The 17,741-nt window shown below is 41.8% G+C and overlaps 1 protein-coding gene across 6 annotated transcripts in view; it reads right to left on the reverse strand.

Moving 5' to 3' along the window:
- The window catches only part of COP1 (COP1 E3 ubiquitin ligase), a 133,438-nt gene that overhangs the window by 47,512 nt on the left and 68,185 nt on the right, over positions 1 to 17,741 (reverse strand). For all 6 annotated transcript variants that reach the window (XR_013954233.1, XM_080601948.1, XM_080601946.1 and 3 more), the window contains exon 15: positions 13,677 to 13,793. Coding sequence is in view for 5 of the 6 variants with exons in the window: in XM_080601948.1 (XP_080458074.1) it covers positions 13,677 to 13,793 (117 nt within the window). In the remaining variant the exon portion in view is untranslated. The remainder of the gene's footprint in view (positions 1 to 13,676; positions 13,794 to 17,741) is intronic.

Here is a 17,741-nt window from a genome sequence, read left to right on the forward strand (position 1 = left end):
GGGTTGCACCGAGCACCGGTCCCGCAGGGGTGGCGATGCCCGCAAACTGAAGCAGAGCAACTCAACTCCGCAGGTACCCAGCAATTCTGAGCCACCTTCATCTTCCATGCCATGTACTTCGCCCCCCTTCACCACCAACATTTACTACCCTAGAGTTACTTACAGGCCCTCCAAGGCTTTTTTTTTGCCCAAGAGCCACTTACTAGAAGGAATATCATCAAGCGATGGGCAGCAAAACACCAATTTACCTGCAATGCAACAGTTTTATATTCAAGGGATGTAATGACTAGAAAGCCCCAAGAGACGCACGCAAAGGTCCTGTAGCTCTCCTCTGGAAAACGGGATTGCAGAAGAACTAATGACCATTTTTCTTACTTCATACAGAAATGCGTATTTCTCAACCGTTCAATATTTCTCTTATTGATCTACTCAAAAAGTAAGTAATTTACATTGCCCTCATTTTTCAAGTGCTTATATGCCTGAGAATGCAAGTGGTGCTCGCTGCTATGTTGCACATGAACGTTACAGCCAAGAAATGCCCATATCCATAAAAATAAGTCGGAGCAGAGCAAACCAGATGTTACTAAGGTCTATTAGAGGTTTTCTGTTACCAAAGCACATTCTGAACTTTTGTTTTCTTTTAAATAATCAAGATCTTCAATAGCAAACTTAGGGATCAAATTCATTTTCTATATAAATGCTCCAGCTGCTGCCTGCAGTCCTGCTCGCCTCATGCTGCCTCTGTTCTGCTGAAACAAAAGCCCAGGGTAGGACACAGCCTTGTATGTTTCCCTCATGCTTCTTTGATAGCAATGACCCTGTTTATCTAGCATCTTGTGTCAGTGGTTGATTATCCCCTCAGTTTTGTCTGTTTGTTTTTCTCCCCGGTATTCAAATCTCAATCCAAGGCTGCCTGTTTTCACCGTAACGAAAGCCTGCATGTAGGCAGTAAGAAGCAGAGACACCAATACAAGTCTGAGCGAGGGGCGGAGGAGGGTTATTAAATGACTTGTCCAGCAGCATTAAAACTGAAGCCAGGCGAAGTTGGTGCAAGATGCCTGTGCTCTCCCAGAGTCAGGTTATGAAGAAACAAAAGAAAAAGTAACCCTTAATAAAATGGTACCAAAAAGCCCACACGGTATCTTCAGAATGAAAGATGAGAGGCATAATTTCGTGGAGTTTGATTCTATTTCTACATTTGATGGTTAAAAAATGGTTTTAGAAATCCCGAAGGAAGCATCCACTGCTCAATAAATATTTAAGGAATTCACTGAAATCCAATTATTTATATTTAAACATCTAACTATAGGAATTGAGCTTCCCTTTCACTTATTTCTCCTCTGCATATGAAGTGTACAAGAATACTTAGCACACAGAAAGGACAGACTGAAGGCTTTAAGGCTACCCAGAATTATTTCTTGCTGCTGAACAAATTGTCTAGATGAGTTAAACAGAAACACATCCCAAAGCCTTCAAGTGTCCTAAGCCCAGTGGCTCAAACAAAACCTTGTGTTTCAAGTGTGTGGGTGAAAAGAAAGAGCACACATTATCACTCCCATGAGTGCTATTCCAAAAAGGGAAGGGCAAGACACCTTAATGAATTTTTGTTCAATGGACACAAGCAACCAACAGAACAACTGATTTTTAACATCAAGACGAGTTAAACAGAAGTCTTTCTGCTAGGCTGAATGTGATTTCTCCCTACAAAAAGCAAGCTTGCATCCTCAGAGGTAAAGTCTTTGGCTAGACTGAAAAAAAGGAAACAATCAGGAAGCTTACAACCTCAGTTTTCACTGCTGAAAACTCTTCTGTTAGTACAGAGCAAAAGGAAGGAGATAAAAAGGGACTACATCCCAATTTTTAAATACTGATTTCAAAATAAAACTCAAATCAACAGTAGCACACTGAAGTACAGCGTGCTGTATTGCAGTACTCAAGAGATAGCTTTGCATATTGGATGCCTTGGTCCTTACATAAACCTGAACAAGGGCCAAATAAACAAGCACTGCTCTTCCTCAAACATCTGAGGAAAGATAGAGCTGCTATCAGAGCCCAAACCTTGAAGATGAAAACTTTTAAGAGATCTTTGAGAGGAGACTTACAAAAGCCTCAGCGCTACTCTTGACCTCAAAGCCATCTAACAAGCTGCATACTTAGAGTAACTTGAAAACTATTAAGGTAGAAAGTCCACTGGGGAGGTTCCACTTTCTTCTATCTCCACACCAGGAAACAGAGCCTCCCCAACGGCAGCGATTTCCTCAGAGGCTGGTCAAAAAACAACTCAGGATTTAATTATGAAAAAGTCAAAACAAACTTAATCAGAAATTGCACTCTGCATAAGGATTAAAACCCACCTTTACTCAAGTGCCCTTAAAGTCATAGAACAATGTGAGATGGATTCCAGAGGTCTCTTCCAACCAGATCATCTTCTTGCTCAGAGGATGGTCACGTGCAAAGTTAGGTTCAACTCAAGTTCAGTAACTGTGCTCAAGTCCTAGTCAGTCAAGCTCTGAGCATCTCCTAAGATGGAGATTCTGCAAACTGTTCCCTGGTACTGGCTGCCCTGAAGACTGCTCTTATGTCAAAGGATTAGGAAGAATATTTTTTTAATCCAAATTTGCTTAAGCTATTTGTTATTGACATAAGAAAGATAAGGCATTTGTCTTCTCAGATCTTTCGGGTTTTGTCTATCTACTCCCACATGCTGGAGGAGGCAAGAAGTACTGCCATGCAACCTTTGTTCTCCTGTAATTAAGTTTATTCTTACTAGTTAAAAAAAAGGAAGATGAAGAACTACTGAATTTTAACTTTTGCAGAGTCTGTAATACCAAACAACAGCACTTAAAGACATGCATTCATGTGACTGAGGTGGCTTTGGTCAAAAAAAAAAGTCATGAATGAAGTGAAGTTTCCCCAACAGCAGAGAGGTAGGAGTGGAGTTTGACCATCCATGTGTGGGTCTTGCTCTGGAGAGAAGACTGACTGTGGACAGAGTTGAACACTCCAGCTTTGGGAATAATACAACTCACCAAGACATGTAAAAACAGGTGTTCTCCAGAGCAGAAGAGAGAGTATGGGAAAAAGTGGGTCTTTACTATAGCAACAGACAGGCAAGATGTTATTTGGGCATTCAAGAAAGAACGGCAAGAAAGCCTTCCAGCCAAGAAAGCACTATAAAGAGAGATTTATTTCACTCAGAGTAATACCAGAATGGGCTAAGATCAGTACGGGCTTTGGTTTATCACAAGCGTTTTCAGGGAGAGAAGACAACGTGACAGTTTCCACTACATAAAGGACATGGATGCTCTGGGAAAATGAATGAAGACAATGCATTAAACACAGGAAACAATGTGGACTTGAATTCAAGAGAACAAAGCCCTGCAATGAAAATTAACGCAAGAATTTTCCGAAGAAGAAATGAGATAAATATCGACAGTGAGTTGATATCAGTGTCCTCTTTACAAACCATTTCCCTTACTGTAAGTGAAGAGATTAAAAATGGGTTTGATGCAGCTTGATGCAAAGAATCTCTGGCAGACCAAACTGTGCAAAGCATTTTGCTGAAGAACGCACCGCGCTGTTTTCCACTTGCAGCACGACAAATCACATGAGGAGAGAACAGAGAAAACCATCTCACCCTAACATCTCCCTATTGGAAGATCATCACAGCACGGGCAAAGCCAATTGATATTTATTTTTCCTGCTCGTACCTTCCCTTCAAGAGAACCAACAAAAGAAAAGAAAAATCTACCCCAATACAGTCATTGTTACAGGCACAATTAAAATGTTTCCTGGATATAGCTTTGTATTTATAGTTTTGTTACAGAACCAAAGTACTTGTAATTTCTGTAACTAAGTCAGAATTATCCATTTGACACATTTACTTTACCTCTTATTTTTATCTGAGTTCCCTTAGCAGTAAAAGGACATTTTTTCTCTGAATAACCATCTTCTTTTGCCCCAGGGGAATCTTGGCAATCTATTCAAGGAGCAACGCTCTGGTCTGCAGCAGTGAACTGGAACAATGTCCTTATTTTGTATTTTGTGTGTGTGCTCGACGTAATTTGGGATGCAGTACTTCATTCATGTTTGCTATCAGAGTTCTGTCTAGACAAGTGGTCTCAAACACACCATTGTTTGAGACTCCCAGGGAGCTCCCACATACCCTGTCTTCATAGGTGTTACAAGTGTTCAACAGCCACACAAAAATGGACCAGAGGTTGGAAAAGCATTCAAGAGATTTTTCCCTGTAAGTCAGAACTCCTCCATGTGCTTTTCCCTTACATCATGCTCTGGGAAGTATACAACATTAAGCAAGGTCTGTATGATTTATTTTGCTGGTGGCAAAATCTGAAAATATATCTTCAGTAAAGCCGCCACAGAACCAGTGATGTTAGCAAGGAGACTGAAGATTTCAAAAGCAAAGGAAGACACACAGGTGTTTGGGGATGACTACATTCTGACAACTCAATCTCATTTTCCCACACTGCGATACAGATGATTTTTGAAGGCAATTGCCCATCATATTTCAGGAACCCAACACAAATCCATCTCAGCTTTCCATGTAAATGAAGGCAAAGCACAGCTTTGAGAAGGAAATGCCTGATGGTGTTCTGTATGACTGACTGGATGATAAAAGCAGCATGGGAAATGCTCACCTCCATGAAAGCTGAATTCAAGAGAGCTGCAGTTGTATTCAACACATCTGCTAGCCTCAGCTTCATCCCTGGCAAAACCAACAGCACAATAACCACTCTACCAAGGAAAGGCTCAGGGATGTGATGGCAGGGGGCTACAGGTTAGCATTTGATATATTTTGCCAGAGCTCTACAGTAAAGACGATGCTTCAGCCAGTGATTTTAATCTCTTACTAACACCAACTGCACCTTTTTTTTTTTTAATGTATATCAACACTAGCATTTCACTGAAGATCTATATCTCCCTCTACTGAACATAAGAAGGGAACAGCAGCCTTGATGGGAACTGCCAACTGGGTTTTTAACCTTCGTATTCAACAGATTCCCTATGGCTTGAAGTTACAGATGACATTTGCAGGGGTATGGATAATGGTCTTTATGCACTGGGGACATTTTTTATTGACTTGTCAAAAGCTTTTGACACAGCAGCCCATAAAGCCTCCACTAAGCAACTTGCCTCATATTAAGGTGAGAAGGAGGAGACATAAAGCATTAGAGATCTTAATCAGTTGAGAAAAAGGGCTCAGATGGGAAGGGAAGCAAAACAGATTTCTCTAGAACTCCTTTGAAACTTTGACCTTTATGGTTTTAAAGAACTACAGAGCCTTCTCACAGGAATAAGGGATAGCTGGTTTGTGTGCAATTCAAAGATTGCTTTCTAGCAGATTGCTGGGAAAAAAAATCAGTACAGATAAGGCAGAAGTACCATTGTTACAAAACTAATTTAGACAACAGCAGTAACAACCTACAACTTTTAGAAGAATTCATTCTTTAAGACTGATGGAGAAAAAGTGACTATTCAGACTCTTAATCCTATTGTTCTCCTTGACTATGAACATGTTTGACTGTATCCGCTAATGCATGCGTATCAATGGCCAAAAATGAGTTTTATGACACCTAGAATATGTGAAGAGCAGTCATTTTATAGTAAAAGGTACCCCAACCCATGCTGTCTATGCAGACTACATCTCCAAAGATCTGAAACGTCTCACATGAGCACCAGGAGTCTTACTAGTACAGTGACTGCTGGATAGATCCAAAGCCAGCAGCTCTACCTCCTTTGCAGAGCAGCTCTAGATCCTGATTCTAGATACTTCCTGCACGCAATGTTTGGTCTCACTGCAAACCAGAGCTCTGGCTACTGACTGACTCCAAGTACTGCAGGTCATGGAGCTGCGATGGAGGGAAGAAACAGCAGTCAGACTCCAAGACTGCATGCTTCGAGATGAGTTCATGCAGGTAAGGTAACCTGAGATGTTAAAAAAAGATAGATATGAAAATAAACATCCTCCTAAGATTTTACGAGTATGTCTATGAAGCAACAGCTTTAGGGTTTTTGTTGTATCATTGAACATCATACAATAACCACTCAACAAGCTTCAGAGCAATCAAATTGGCTCTAGGGAACATGCAGACTGCTGCCACGTGCCTTACAACGAGCAGCTGAGGACACGAGTTGGCCAAACTCTCAAAGCTGATGTTGGCCCAGTACTGTATTGTGCTTAACTAGCCTGAGGAGACATAAGCCTCCTGCTACCAGGTTCTGGAGTTGGCCATTGATTCATCACCTAAACTGCTCTCAAAACAGATTCCACTACTGTTGGAATAAATGGATATAACAGATACTGTCCCGACCAGTAATATTGGTTGAAGCATTCTCATCTGAAGCTTCAAAGCCCCACTAAAGATATGGTGGGGTATGCAGATTATGAAATAAGCATGGGAAGACTACATGACATTACACAGGTATCCAATGTGGGAGAGAGGCAATCTATGATCTAGCCAGTCAATGAAGTAAGCCACGTGAAGGGGTGCTGGGTTTGTACATGCATCTACAGCCTTACTTTTTGTCATCAGCTTCAGTTACAAACAGCTAACAGTTCCTCTCCAGGGGAGCTCTCAACCTAGTCCAAGCATTTAAAAATTCTCTTCTTAAAAACCACGTGTAAGCTCAGATGCTATGAAATGAAGCCTTCTAGATGACAGACCACGCTGCATTTGCAGGTTACATGTTTTCCTATGCAGTGCGACAATTTTCACCAGTTTGTACGGAAAAAGCAGCATATGTTGTAAAGTAATCCTGCACTGTACCCAAATAAAAGACGGGAATGGTTCATCTATGCAGCACCTTGAAAAGGAGGCACCACAGTAATGCTCTACAGAAGATGCCATTCCAACAAACAATTCCTTTCAATTGAGCTACCAGAAAAACTTCACAAACTCCAAGTGTGAAATGGGTTAAACTCCTAGGAACGCAGCAACAACTAGTAGCAAGAACAATTTGGGAGTTGGAGGAAAATACGAATCTCAGATTTGCCTGTTCTGTTCCTGAATTTCAAGGCTCATTTCAATTTTAATTTGGATTTTGTAATGTTGACTAAATGACTTCTGCACCAGTCATAAGACAAAATGTCAGGAAAAGAATATTTAAGCAAACAATTAGCACGCTCATTTCTGCCACTGATAGATTTATCCTTTTCTCCAGAGAATCAAATGGAGCTTTGAGTTCATTTTATTTGTTCACTTGTTACTGAAGTGTGACAACCTCTAGGATAAAGTTTGGTAACTCCCGGTAGGTCTCTATAATGTGACTCACTCGTTATTGCAAACGCCTTATCCAACAAATCAGAGAATGTTTTCTGTGTACATAAAGTTATATAAGCTTTTAAATTCTGAAGTTTGCGTGAAATTCATGCACATATCTCCTGGATGCCTGCAAGCAGTTTCACGTCCCCTCCTGACCTGCTGGGAAGCAGCCTCAGCACTAAGGCACGCTGCGGCACGGCCTGAAGACACGGAGACTCACCTGGCCTCAGACGGGCACGAACAGGCAAGCTGGTTTCACTGCAAACATCATCGGTTTTGGTAACACCGTGTGGCTGCAGTTCTTTTCTTTGCCATGCCAGAAGCAGCAGCAGACTGATCTACCAAGCAAGTCTGATCTGAGTCACAAAGAGTCTTCAGACATGCATCAGGACAGCAGAAGGCAGGTTGATACTTCACTTTATATTGCATCCCAGCATCATTTTTAAGAGGGATCATTTTAAAATCAAACCTTCACGACCATGTTCTCAACTGAACAACGTCACTAAGCTCAGCACTTCCCCCAACACGTGCACTGTCAGTACAGATATATGACTGCTACCACTGAAGGAATCTGTGGTTTTGACCAAAGGACCCTCAGCAGATTGAAGAGGTGGTGTAGGTGCTTTCAAAGGCTGCAATAAATGAAGCACTTGCCATGGTTTCCGGAATGAGTTTAGCCCCCAAGATGTCCAGTGTGTACTTCTGAATCATGGACCTTGTCCCCTTCTTTCCTTGCCAACAACCTCAGAAATCACAGACTAGAGTACACTTGCAGAATACCCACAAAAAAAGTAAGACACCATGGACATCAAGCCCAACAGACCTAACAGGAAAGTCCTGGACTGCTGCGTGCTGTGCCAGTTTCAGAAAGGCTCAATTTGGAGGCGTTGCTGTGAACTTCAGGCACATGCTTCGAGGAAATGCCTGACCCTTGCCTGTGCATTTGAATACTGCACTCAATTCACGTGCTAAAGATAATCTTGTAGCTTAAGCTCAAAGAAGCTGCCCAACTCCACCCTAAACATGTCATGTATTCACACAAATGGACTCTTTCTGAGTCACTGCAGGTTTTCGATAGAGCGAAGTACTTACCCTGGATAATCTATTAAGGTAGGACCTTGCTTTCAGCTGGAAAACATGAAATCACTTCCAAAAAGGCATACTGCCTTCTTGGTCATTAATATCACATCATTCTCCTAAGCTGAGTGACAAGGCAGGCAAGTCACCCAGATCTGAGGAAGCATGAAAGGCTACCTCTACAGAGAGATATTTGGAAAAGAGAAATCACTGCTCCAGTTACTGCAGCAAAAAAAAAAAATCAATATTTCACTGGACAAGGATGGTCTCCAAAGCAGTCCTGCTTAGACACCAAGTATATTAGCAAAATTGAATGATGCTGATAAAGAAGCCACATGTGACCCTGAACTGTAAGTGCATCAGGGCTGTGCAGAGATTTTAAGGGGTGAGGGAACAGTTGAAAATCAAAACAAAGCTGTTGACATAGCAACAGGAGCCCTTTTCATGTTGTGTGCTGTGAAGCAGAATCATTAGTTTTGTGGCCTTTCAACAACAAATGGAAGGCTACAGTGTTCAAAGCCAGAGTACGACACCGTTCTGTAATGCTGTAGATGGTGCAAGATTTTTAAATAGCATGCAAAACCTTCTAGGCAAGGGCAAAACCATCTTGGAAGGCCAACCACATTCTTGGGAAGCGTTCTGGTGCAGCAGCATTGTACAAGTAGGGAAGGGAATGAGGAAGAGAAAGAACAGGCAAGAAATGCACAAACAGGAGAAAGGTAAAAGCCTCAGCACTAGGGAGAGACTTCCCCAGCGCAGAGGGTCTTGAACTCTGAGGCTGTAATTTTAGGTAAGCATTAAAGTCAACATAAATCAACACTGTCCTGTGTTTTCCCAGGTCAGTTCACCTGAACCCATGCTGTCAACAGTTTATGACAATGCAGTGAGACCTGACCACGGTTAAAACTCACTCAACGAAGCCATTAATCTCTGAATATGTCATAGCTGTTCTGCTGCACCTCTCCATCTGCCTGTACTGCTTCCACTTGTTTGGGAAAGTCTTGGAGAGCAGGCGGTCTCTGTCTCACATCTGCGCAGCACTGAGCAGCCCCTCTCACCCCCAAACCAACCTACCAGATTTGTGGGTCCTACAGGGAAAAAAATAGCATTCAATAAGACACATCCAGTGTAAGAACTTGGGAATCTGAAGTTTTGATGATCTGATCTCTGCATAATATATGGGAAATAAAAGGTCAGTGGTAGCTGCTGACAGTATCACAGCACACCGGCATAAAGCATTGCTACTACCAAGAGCTATGCTTAGCTCATCGAGTTCGCAGACAGTCTGATCTCACCCGGGCTGCATAACTTGACCATTCAAGCTGCAAACTGCATGTATTTGCAGCCCCCACCCCCCTCCTTTTTTTTTTTTTTTTTTTTAAAGAGGGGAAACGGTACGGCTAGAAAATATATAGGTTGAGGGCATCAGTGCTGCTGCTGAGGCAGAACAATAACAACTTCGGTCATGATTTATATAGCTAATTTCAGGATAAAGCTCTATCTATTTTTAAAAAGAAAAGACCACAAAATTACCTGATTTTGTATTCGGCAGTGATTACAGTTTATACTGCACAATGTTTCAACTCAGTAAGCATGCAAATAGAATATTTTATTGAAGTAACAGACAAAAAGGATCTTTTCTTCTTTATATGCCCTCTCCACTGCAACAGATTTTATCAAGTTGCAGTCAGATGTGATAGCTTTCTTCTAACCTGAAGTGCCTGTCGAATTTTAGGAGAATTATTTCCTAAACCAAATATTCATTTCTCTCCTTTTTAGGCTCCACTTCCAGTTTATTGCTCATTTGTTCTGTTTTAAGCCACAAAAATGATCTTTTGGTCATCTAAAAGCTTTCAGAGCAAAGAGCCCAAAGAAGAAACATCTATCACCGATATTAGATGGTAATCCTGGGATTTGCTTCTATAGTAGCAACTAAAGCAGCATTTTCCATTCATCGAACTTGAAGCCCAGCCAGTACTTCATGCTAAAGGAGCATTCCCCACATGGCAGCACAGCGTTAACACTTTTGACCACAGCTGTATCTAAACCAGAGCCCCACAGCGACTGAAGCAGAGGCTTCCACCACGAAACCCACAGTTACAAGAGATTTCAGTTCCAACCCACATCAAGCCCTTCTCAGGAGATTTTAAAACTGGCACTTCACCTTCTGCTGCTGCTGCTAATAAAGGGCAGGGACCTGCCCAGGAACTCAGCATGGGGAAATAGATGACCATTTCAACAGGCTGCTGCATCAGCTCACTTAATTGGTACCACGTGTTGGTAGACCTTCAGAAATTTTGGAGAAATACAAAGATACTTAAAGGGAATTCTTCCAAAATTGGAAGAAGTCTGGAAGTACAAAGCTACCTCTCTGCATATTTTACCCAAGCACAACAGTATAGCAACACTGGCAGAAGTCAGCCAAGAATCAACATTTTACTAACAAATGAGAAGGGATCATCCATAAACTGAGACAAGGTAGAAAGCATCTTAAGATAATGATCCTGTTTTTATCGAGAACACAAGAGGGGAACCAGCACAGAGATTCAAGGAGAAAGCTGGTCTAGTTGAAGCATCTGATTACGAAAACTGACTTCAAAGAGGCATCCTGAATAGATAGACACAAGTGGGCATGATGCTTTTGTCAAGGGCAGAGCAGAACATTTCATTAATCAAGGTGTAGAAGAACAAGGCCTTACAAAAAGGGATTGCAGCTGTAGGGAAAGTTGAAGACAGACCCTCCAAGAAGATAAAAGCAGGAAATGAAAATTGAGAAAAAAATCAGGGGCATAGTATCTAAAGATTATCGTTGAAAAATTCTAGACTTGCAGTCAAAATCGCATTGCTAAAACAAGGTATGCTAACTTGCAACCTATCCTGCATACAGAGAAAGGGGTACTGACGTATGTCCATTTAGTAATTTAATAATGGTGTATTAAGACATTTACTTCCTCCTCCTATCTCTGAAATACTAAGTACCAATAATTCCCCACACCAACCATTTCATCAATTGTTTCTCTCAAGTCTTAAGCTACAAGAATTCATATACACAAAGACATAGTGCATATACACACAGATATAGCAGTAAGTTCCATCAAGTCAACAAATAGAACAAGGCGCATACACAGGAGCAGTACTGCTGCTTAAAGACTGCACAAAACTCTGCTGTGAGTGCAGTGTTAGGAAATCTCGGCTCCTTTATCGCTAGATAAAGCACTGAGAAAGTAGTTGACATTCTCAGAGCTGGAACTTCAATGAGCAAGCCCAGGCAAAGACAAGCCGACTTTCTAAAACTGCCAATTATTGTGGTCAATGAATTGGTGTTTAGTGTTTCGTACTGCTCATCTTTATTCCTATAGATGCTAACAGGAACCTCCAAATTCACGTGCCCAAAGTATCTTTTTTTTTTTAATACTGCTTAAAGAAACCAGCTTTTACCCTTTATGAATGTTAGAGCTCACATAACAATTCACACTATTTACAAGTTATATCACTTCTTTCCATAGACTGAATGAAGATCATTTGAAACTGATGGAGGAGAAAAAACCTGTCTCTACCATAACACATTAAACAGGACAGTGCCTACTTTCATACTCTACACAGAACAAAATAAACTCTTTTTTGCCCTGAATTTTTTAGTTCAGAAATAAAACCACCTTTTAAGACCCCAGGATTTTTAATTTCACATGCTATTTTTTCACGTGTTTATGGCTGAAAGATCAATTACAATTCCTTTGTGGGAAATCATTCCCATCAGTTCAATTACTTCATGTAATTGTTTCAGCAATCACAGTTAAATATCCATTTTAATTTTTATTTAAGAACTTAATTACCAAGCATCAAGCAGATGTAAACACTTTTTAAAAATTTTATCTGCTGTCTCCCTCCTACATGTTCTTCCCCAGTGCAAGTCCCGTTTTACCATCAGCATTCTCTAAACCTCAAAAACGCACATGTAGTCATCTAAAACTTCCCGCTAACCCGTGGCACTCACTGACGCCTCTTTCCCAAAATAACTTGTTGAAGACAAGACCATCAAGGTTCCTCAGGCACAAGCATGGCCTGATGGATACAGACACTCCGCTTTCATCTTACGTGCCCTACAGCTCTGAAAACCTTCACAGATTTATCTGTGCCTTGTCTCCCCTCTGCCTTTCAGGTGGGAAGGAATCCCAGTTACTGATTTATCAGGAAGAATTCTGTTTTGTGGTGCTATTACATATCTATTTTAATCAGCAGCTGATTCATTTGGAGCTGGTGCTCTCATCTTTCCCTAGAGCCTCTCACAGGTAGTCCCTTTCATTCAAATGCTGCTAGTAGCTATTGTAATTCAATTCTATTCTTGCATGTAATTCACTAACCTTCAGCGAGATGCCTGTCAAGCAAGTCAATATTTTACACTCCAACTTGAATCCATTTTTGCAGTGTATCAGAATGCAAATTTATTTTTTCTCTCCTAAGAGTCAAAATTTAAGTAGAACCAGACTGGAAATTGGAACATCTAAATGAAATGGCAAACCAGTGGTTGCAAGAATGTGATCAACATATCTCCCGAAGTCCAGAGATAGCTAGTGCCATCAGAGCATCTAGTTACAAGCACATTAAAACTCCCTGAGGAGAAAGGAAATGCAGAGTTGGTTAAACATTTATAATAGGTACCTCTGAGTTTCAGTTTCTGCATGCATAGCACGACAGTCTCCTCCCAAAGTGATATCTGCTCTGCTTTCAAGTCTTTGTATTATCACCAAAACCTATTTAACCTAAGTGAATAAAAGTCTCATCATGCCTTTCCCATTGACTACTTTAAAAAAAACATTAACAGAGATGCTTTGCCCGACTTAGAAAACATCAGCCCATCCACAGGGACTACAGTTGCAGCTATCGGAAACAAGCACAGCCAATCTTTTACAGTATGCCTCAGGTAAAACCAGTTAAAATTCCCAGTATGGTTTTGTAGCTTTCATAAGCAATGCTATAAATCAGAAAGAACAACTACCACCATGTTAACATGTTAACCTAGCTTTAAGACTCACAAAGCTGAGATTTGCCTGGTCACCTTAGTTATCTCAATAAACACACTCTGACTTGCTATTGTGAGCTTTTATCTCTGATAGACTGCAGAACAGAGTTGACACTTGAGTATCATCGATGTCTTCTGGGTGACTGCACACCTGAAGTCCTACTCAGAGGCATTTTAACTGCAAAGACACCTCAATTCTGCTGGGTACAGCAGCCAACCTCAAGTCTCCCGAAGAAGTAAGAAGCTTAAAGCAAGGAAGAAACAGCATTTCTTTCTCAAAAGACTCTTTTACCTACCTGCACAGCCAAAAGCTAGGTGATACCTAGAAGAGGGGCTGAATTTGACACAGCACACATTCGCCTTGGCCTCGATGCTTGCTACTGAATTGTCCAAGTTGGTAGACCACAGCTTCACTAGAGAAACAAAAAGAGAGAAATGAATAAACAAAAACCAAACTTCATTCGAAAGGTATAAAACCTAGTTCCTCCATATGTAAGATTCTGAACAACCTCAGTTACCAAGATGCTAATGATCAGAAAAGGTCAGATTGTAACCAATGGCTAGAGAGCCTTAGAACACTCAGGTATGTACACATCGGCATCTCCCGTGAGTATGGAGAAGGTCCACATCCCACGCAGCTGAGGGCTTCTTCGGAGCAGGTGACTCAATGCATGTTATAATCTTCACATTTAAGACTACAAGACTGCAGATTCATATAACCGAGAGCAGGAAGGCTTATGCCCTTTTTGTTCCTCGTTTCCTAGCCTGGATGTACAGAAGAACTCCATGCTCCAAAGCAGAATTGCTTTGCACAGAATAAATACACCTAATTGTATGCTTAAGCACAGCAAGTAAGAACAACTTGTTTTATTCTCAAGGAACTGGCACAGACAGAAATCAGTACGCTAGCTTCCTATGATGATATATTTCCTTAGTACAAAGGACTCTACTGTTTTGTGAGACTACTGTGTGAACATTGATTTAACCACGTTGTGCGGAATGAGCTCTTCCCCCACGTACTGGCCTCATGGCTTCCCAGGAAGACCAACAGAAAATACTAGAGGCTTTTCAAAATTTAGCTTTCCCCACCCTCTACAAAAATTTTGAGCATCATTTAACCTTAAAGATTAAGACTGTTAGGTGCTCCCCACATAACGCACCTTATTTTTGAAAGGTGCAGGTGAAACGCTGCCTTCAGTCCAGGCAAAGGGGCAGCACACTGGCATCAACAGGGTCTGCTACAAAGACTTCAATCAGACAAACGTTATCCCTTCCCCCTCTTCTTGATAAGGGGGTTGTGTAGCACTTGAGCATCATGAACAGCGTGCTGTGGAGTAGGCAGAGCAAGCTAGAGCCAAGGACTGAACACGCAGGAGCTACCCAAAGGCTTAATCCTTTAAACAGCTCCAAGAACTGCTTGGGCTTCTGCAGATCTGTAGCCAACGGGTCCTCTGTCACCTTTTGAAAGAAAGCTCACTTTGGAGGTGAAGGAGCAAGCAAAAACAGCAAAAAGGAGCAGGAATAGTTTCCCCAGTGTTTATAACCTTAATAAATGAATGAGGTAAGTAGCCTGACAGCATGTCCTCCCACCCTCAGAGTGCTCCTCCATGCCTCCTCCTGGCCATTCATTCCCTGGAGCTTTGAAAGAGAAGCAAGGCTTCCACATGGATTACTCAATCATGTTTTAGACAAGGAAAAGGAGGAACATTGGCAGGTTCATTCTAAGGCACCTATTTTTTTTTTTAAATAGTATTTCCAGCAACAAAACACAACAAGATTGCGCTATTTCTGACCATATGTAGGAGAATGGCTTCAAGAATGAAGGAAATACATGACTGCTCAGAGTGCACCACTGAATCTTTTTAAAATGCAGCCCTGTTGGCATCTGACAGCTGCCTGGAACCATTATCAAGCTGCACACAGATACCAGAAACACAAACACTGATGCATGCTGTATTTGCATATAACTATTACATAAAATTCAATGAAAACAGCCCCCTACCCTGTTGTTGAATTTTCAGAAATAAATCCATCCTTATTTACCTGAGCTATAATACACCTCTAGCTACGTTTCTAAATGAAACAAACAGCCTTGCAAGCATGGCTTAAGATGATCTCTTCTCCTAAGCGAGACTGGATGATATACCTCCCCAGTGTGTTTTGTGCTGGGGGCGCAGCAGAGAAGCACAGAGCCAGGAAAAAGATAATTTGGCACAGTAGTACAATTTTAGTATTTTGCTTTAATGAACAGCTACCAAGAGATGTCCAGTCTAAGTTGCAGTGGCAGTAGAGGAAATCACGTTTATGAAAGTGACGGTATAGGGAGCAAATAAGGTTGTGATTAGAGGAGGAGGGTGCTGGCAGACAACACTGCCTAAACCTGAGGTGTGCAGGGAGGTTAAACGTTCTCACCGTTCAGAGCAATGTTCTGCCCAAACCTAGGACTGAAAACACACACTTGCCTTGGAGCCTTCCAACTACTTAGATATTTAAAGCTCTGTCCAAAATGGCCAAGTCTCATCTTGACACCACCTCTCCTCTACTAAACAAATAGCCATTCGGTCTCAGTTTTGTGGCAGAAGCTAATTGAGGGCTAAGCTGCAACTGGGCTCATTTTTTGGTTCAAGTCTTCAGGTCATAAGCTCAGCCATTTACCCTGGTGAAGAGACGACCTGTGTGTTCAAAGCCATCATAATATTCGTTACCACTGACAGACACAGATTAGAGTCTGCAGCAATTTCTGTGATCTAACTGCTGTGGGATACGCTAAGCTCCAATTATATCTTAGTCAGTGCCATAAAAAAGGATATATGCGACATCTAACAACGCATAATGAAACTTGTCAAGTTTTACCTGGAACTGTCCATTATTTTTTCAAAAAGAACTGACAGGTTAATAAAGCATAATTCATAAGGGTAGAGTTTATTTGCTGTAGCTTTTAGCAATTTTCGCTGAGGTCGAGGCAGTAATTATACAACACACAGATGTCTTTAACACTTAGAATTGTGTAGATGAGGCAAACAACCATCTGAGACCGACTATTTCTAAAACGCACGTTCCCAGAGTGTATGTCTCCTAGTATTTGTATGTCTCCTAGTATTGCTGTTACTGACAGATACACCTCTGTGGCCAAGTGTCCTCCCCTCACCAAAAAAATAAGATGATGCCTCTTAAAAAAAAACCTCCCCCCCCCCCGCTTTAAAAATCGTCTATCTTTTCAATATTCTTTTTTTTGGGGTTGGCGCTTTATACCAAACACGTCAGTTTATAAATTGATCTTCCATAGCTCAGTTCTGCACCCCAACACCGACAGAGAGGTGGAAGCCTGCACTGCAATAGCCGAAGGGGTCGATGTACCCAGCTGGCACACTGATGGGAAGGGCAGGAGCACGGTGTAAACTCAGGACTGTTAGCAGGCAATGACTTCACAGCATCCCTCCTTATCCACACAAAGCAGAAGACAGTCAGGTATCTTGGTTGCCATTTCAACTATCAGCATCATCTTGACCTTTTGAGGCACTCCCTGTTGAATACAACGACCCTCAAATCTCCAGGAAATTATTGAACTGCTATTAGCCAGGAAACTAACAGAAAGTTCAGCCCGATATTTTAAGAGCAGTTTAAGCAGCAGAAGCTGAAGGAGCTAACTATCTTTGAAAATGAAGCACCAAACCCCTGAACGTCCTCAAAGCTGGGGAGCAGACCCTGACATGCAGCTCTCAGCAATGTTGCACTCTTTCACGAAGCCAGCTCAGCGACTGTATTCATGGGTAATGTGAAAAATAGCTGCAGGACTGGCACCTGTGGTCTCATTTACCAAGGCTGCACTGAAATAGCATTCTCCTTTTTGCAACGCAATAGACACCTGCATTCCTCCTTGCCACGAGTCAAGAAAAAGTAACCTCTCACTGCGGCTCTGAGCCCTCGGGTGCTCCTGTTCTCCACCTCTCCATTTTGCCCTGGTAAGAGTGAAGGGACCACAGCTAACAAGCAACATAAAACCAAGACTCTTCCTTCAGTTTCTCAATGTTGCCTGCATTTCCATATGTTTCAGAGAGCTTCAAAGACATCAGAAGAGGGAATAGGTGCTTGATGGCTCCAGAATTGGTCACTGCCCCAGGGGAGATTGAAAGTCTACCCACAAGGCATTAGGTAACATCTTGCTCTCACTATCTCGTGTCCTAACTTCACCCTGGCCATCAAGCTGCATTCCTGGTCTGGAATAGAGAGCAACACCGGATTAAGAAACAGCTGCAAGCCTGCACTAGCTCCAGCACTACCCCAGCCCTTTGATACTGATTGTATGCCTTCATAGAACTAAGCCTTCTCTGCTGAAATAGCACAACTTCACCCTTTCCTCC

The sequence above is a fragment of the Anser brachyrhynchus genome, assembly GCF_964034855.1.
Source record: "Anser brachyrhynchus genome assembly, chromosome: 8".
In the NCBI taxonomy this organism is placed as follows: domain Eukaryota; kingdom Metazoa; phylum Chordata; class Aves; order Anseriformes; family Anatidae; genus Anser; species Anser brachyrhynchus.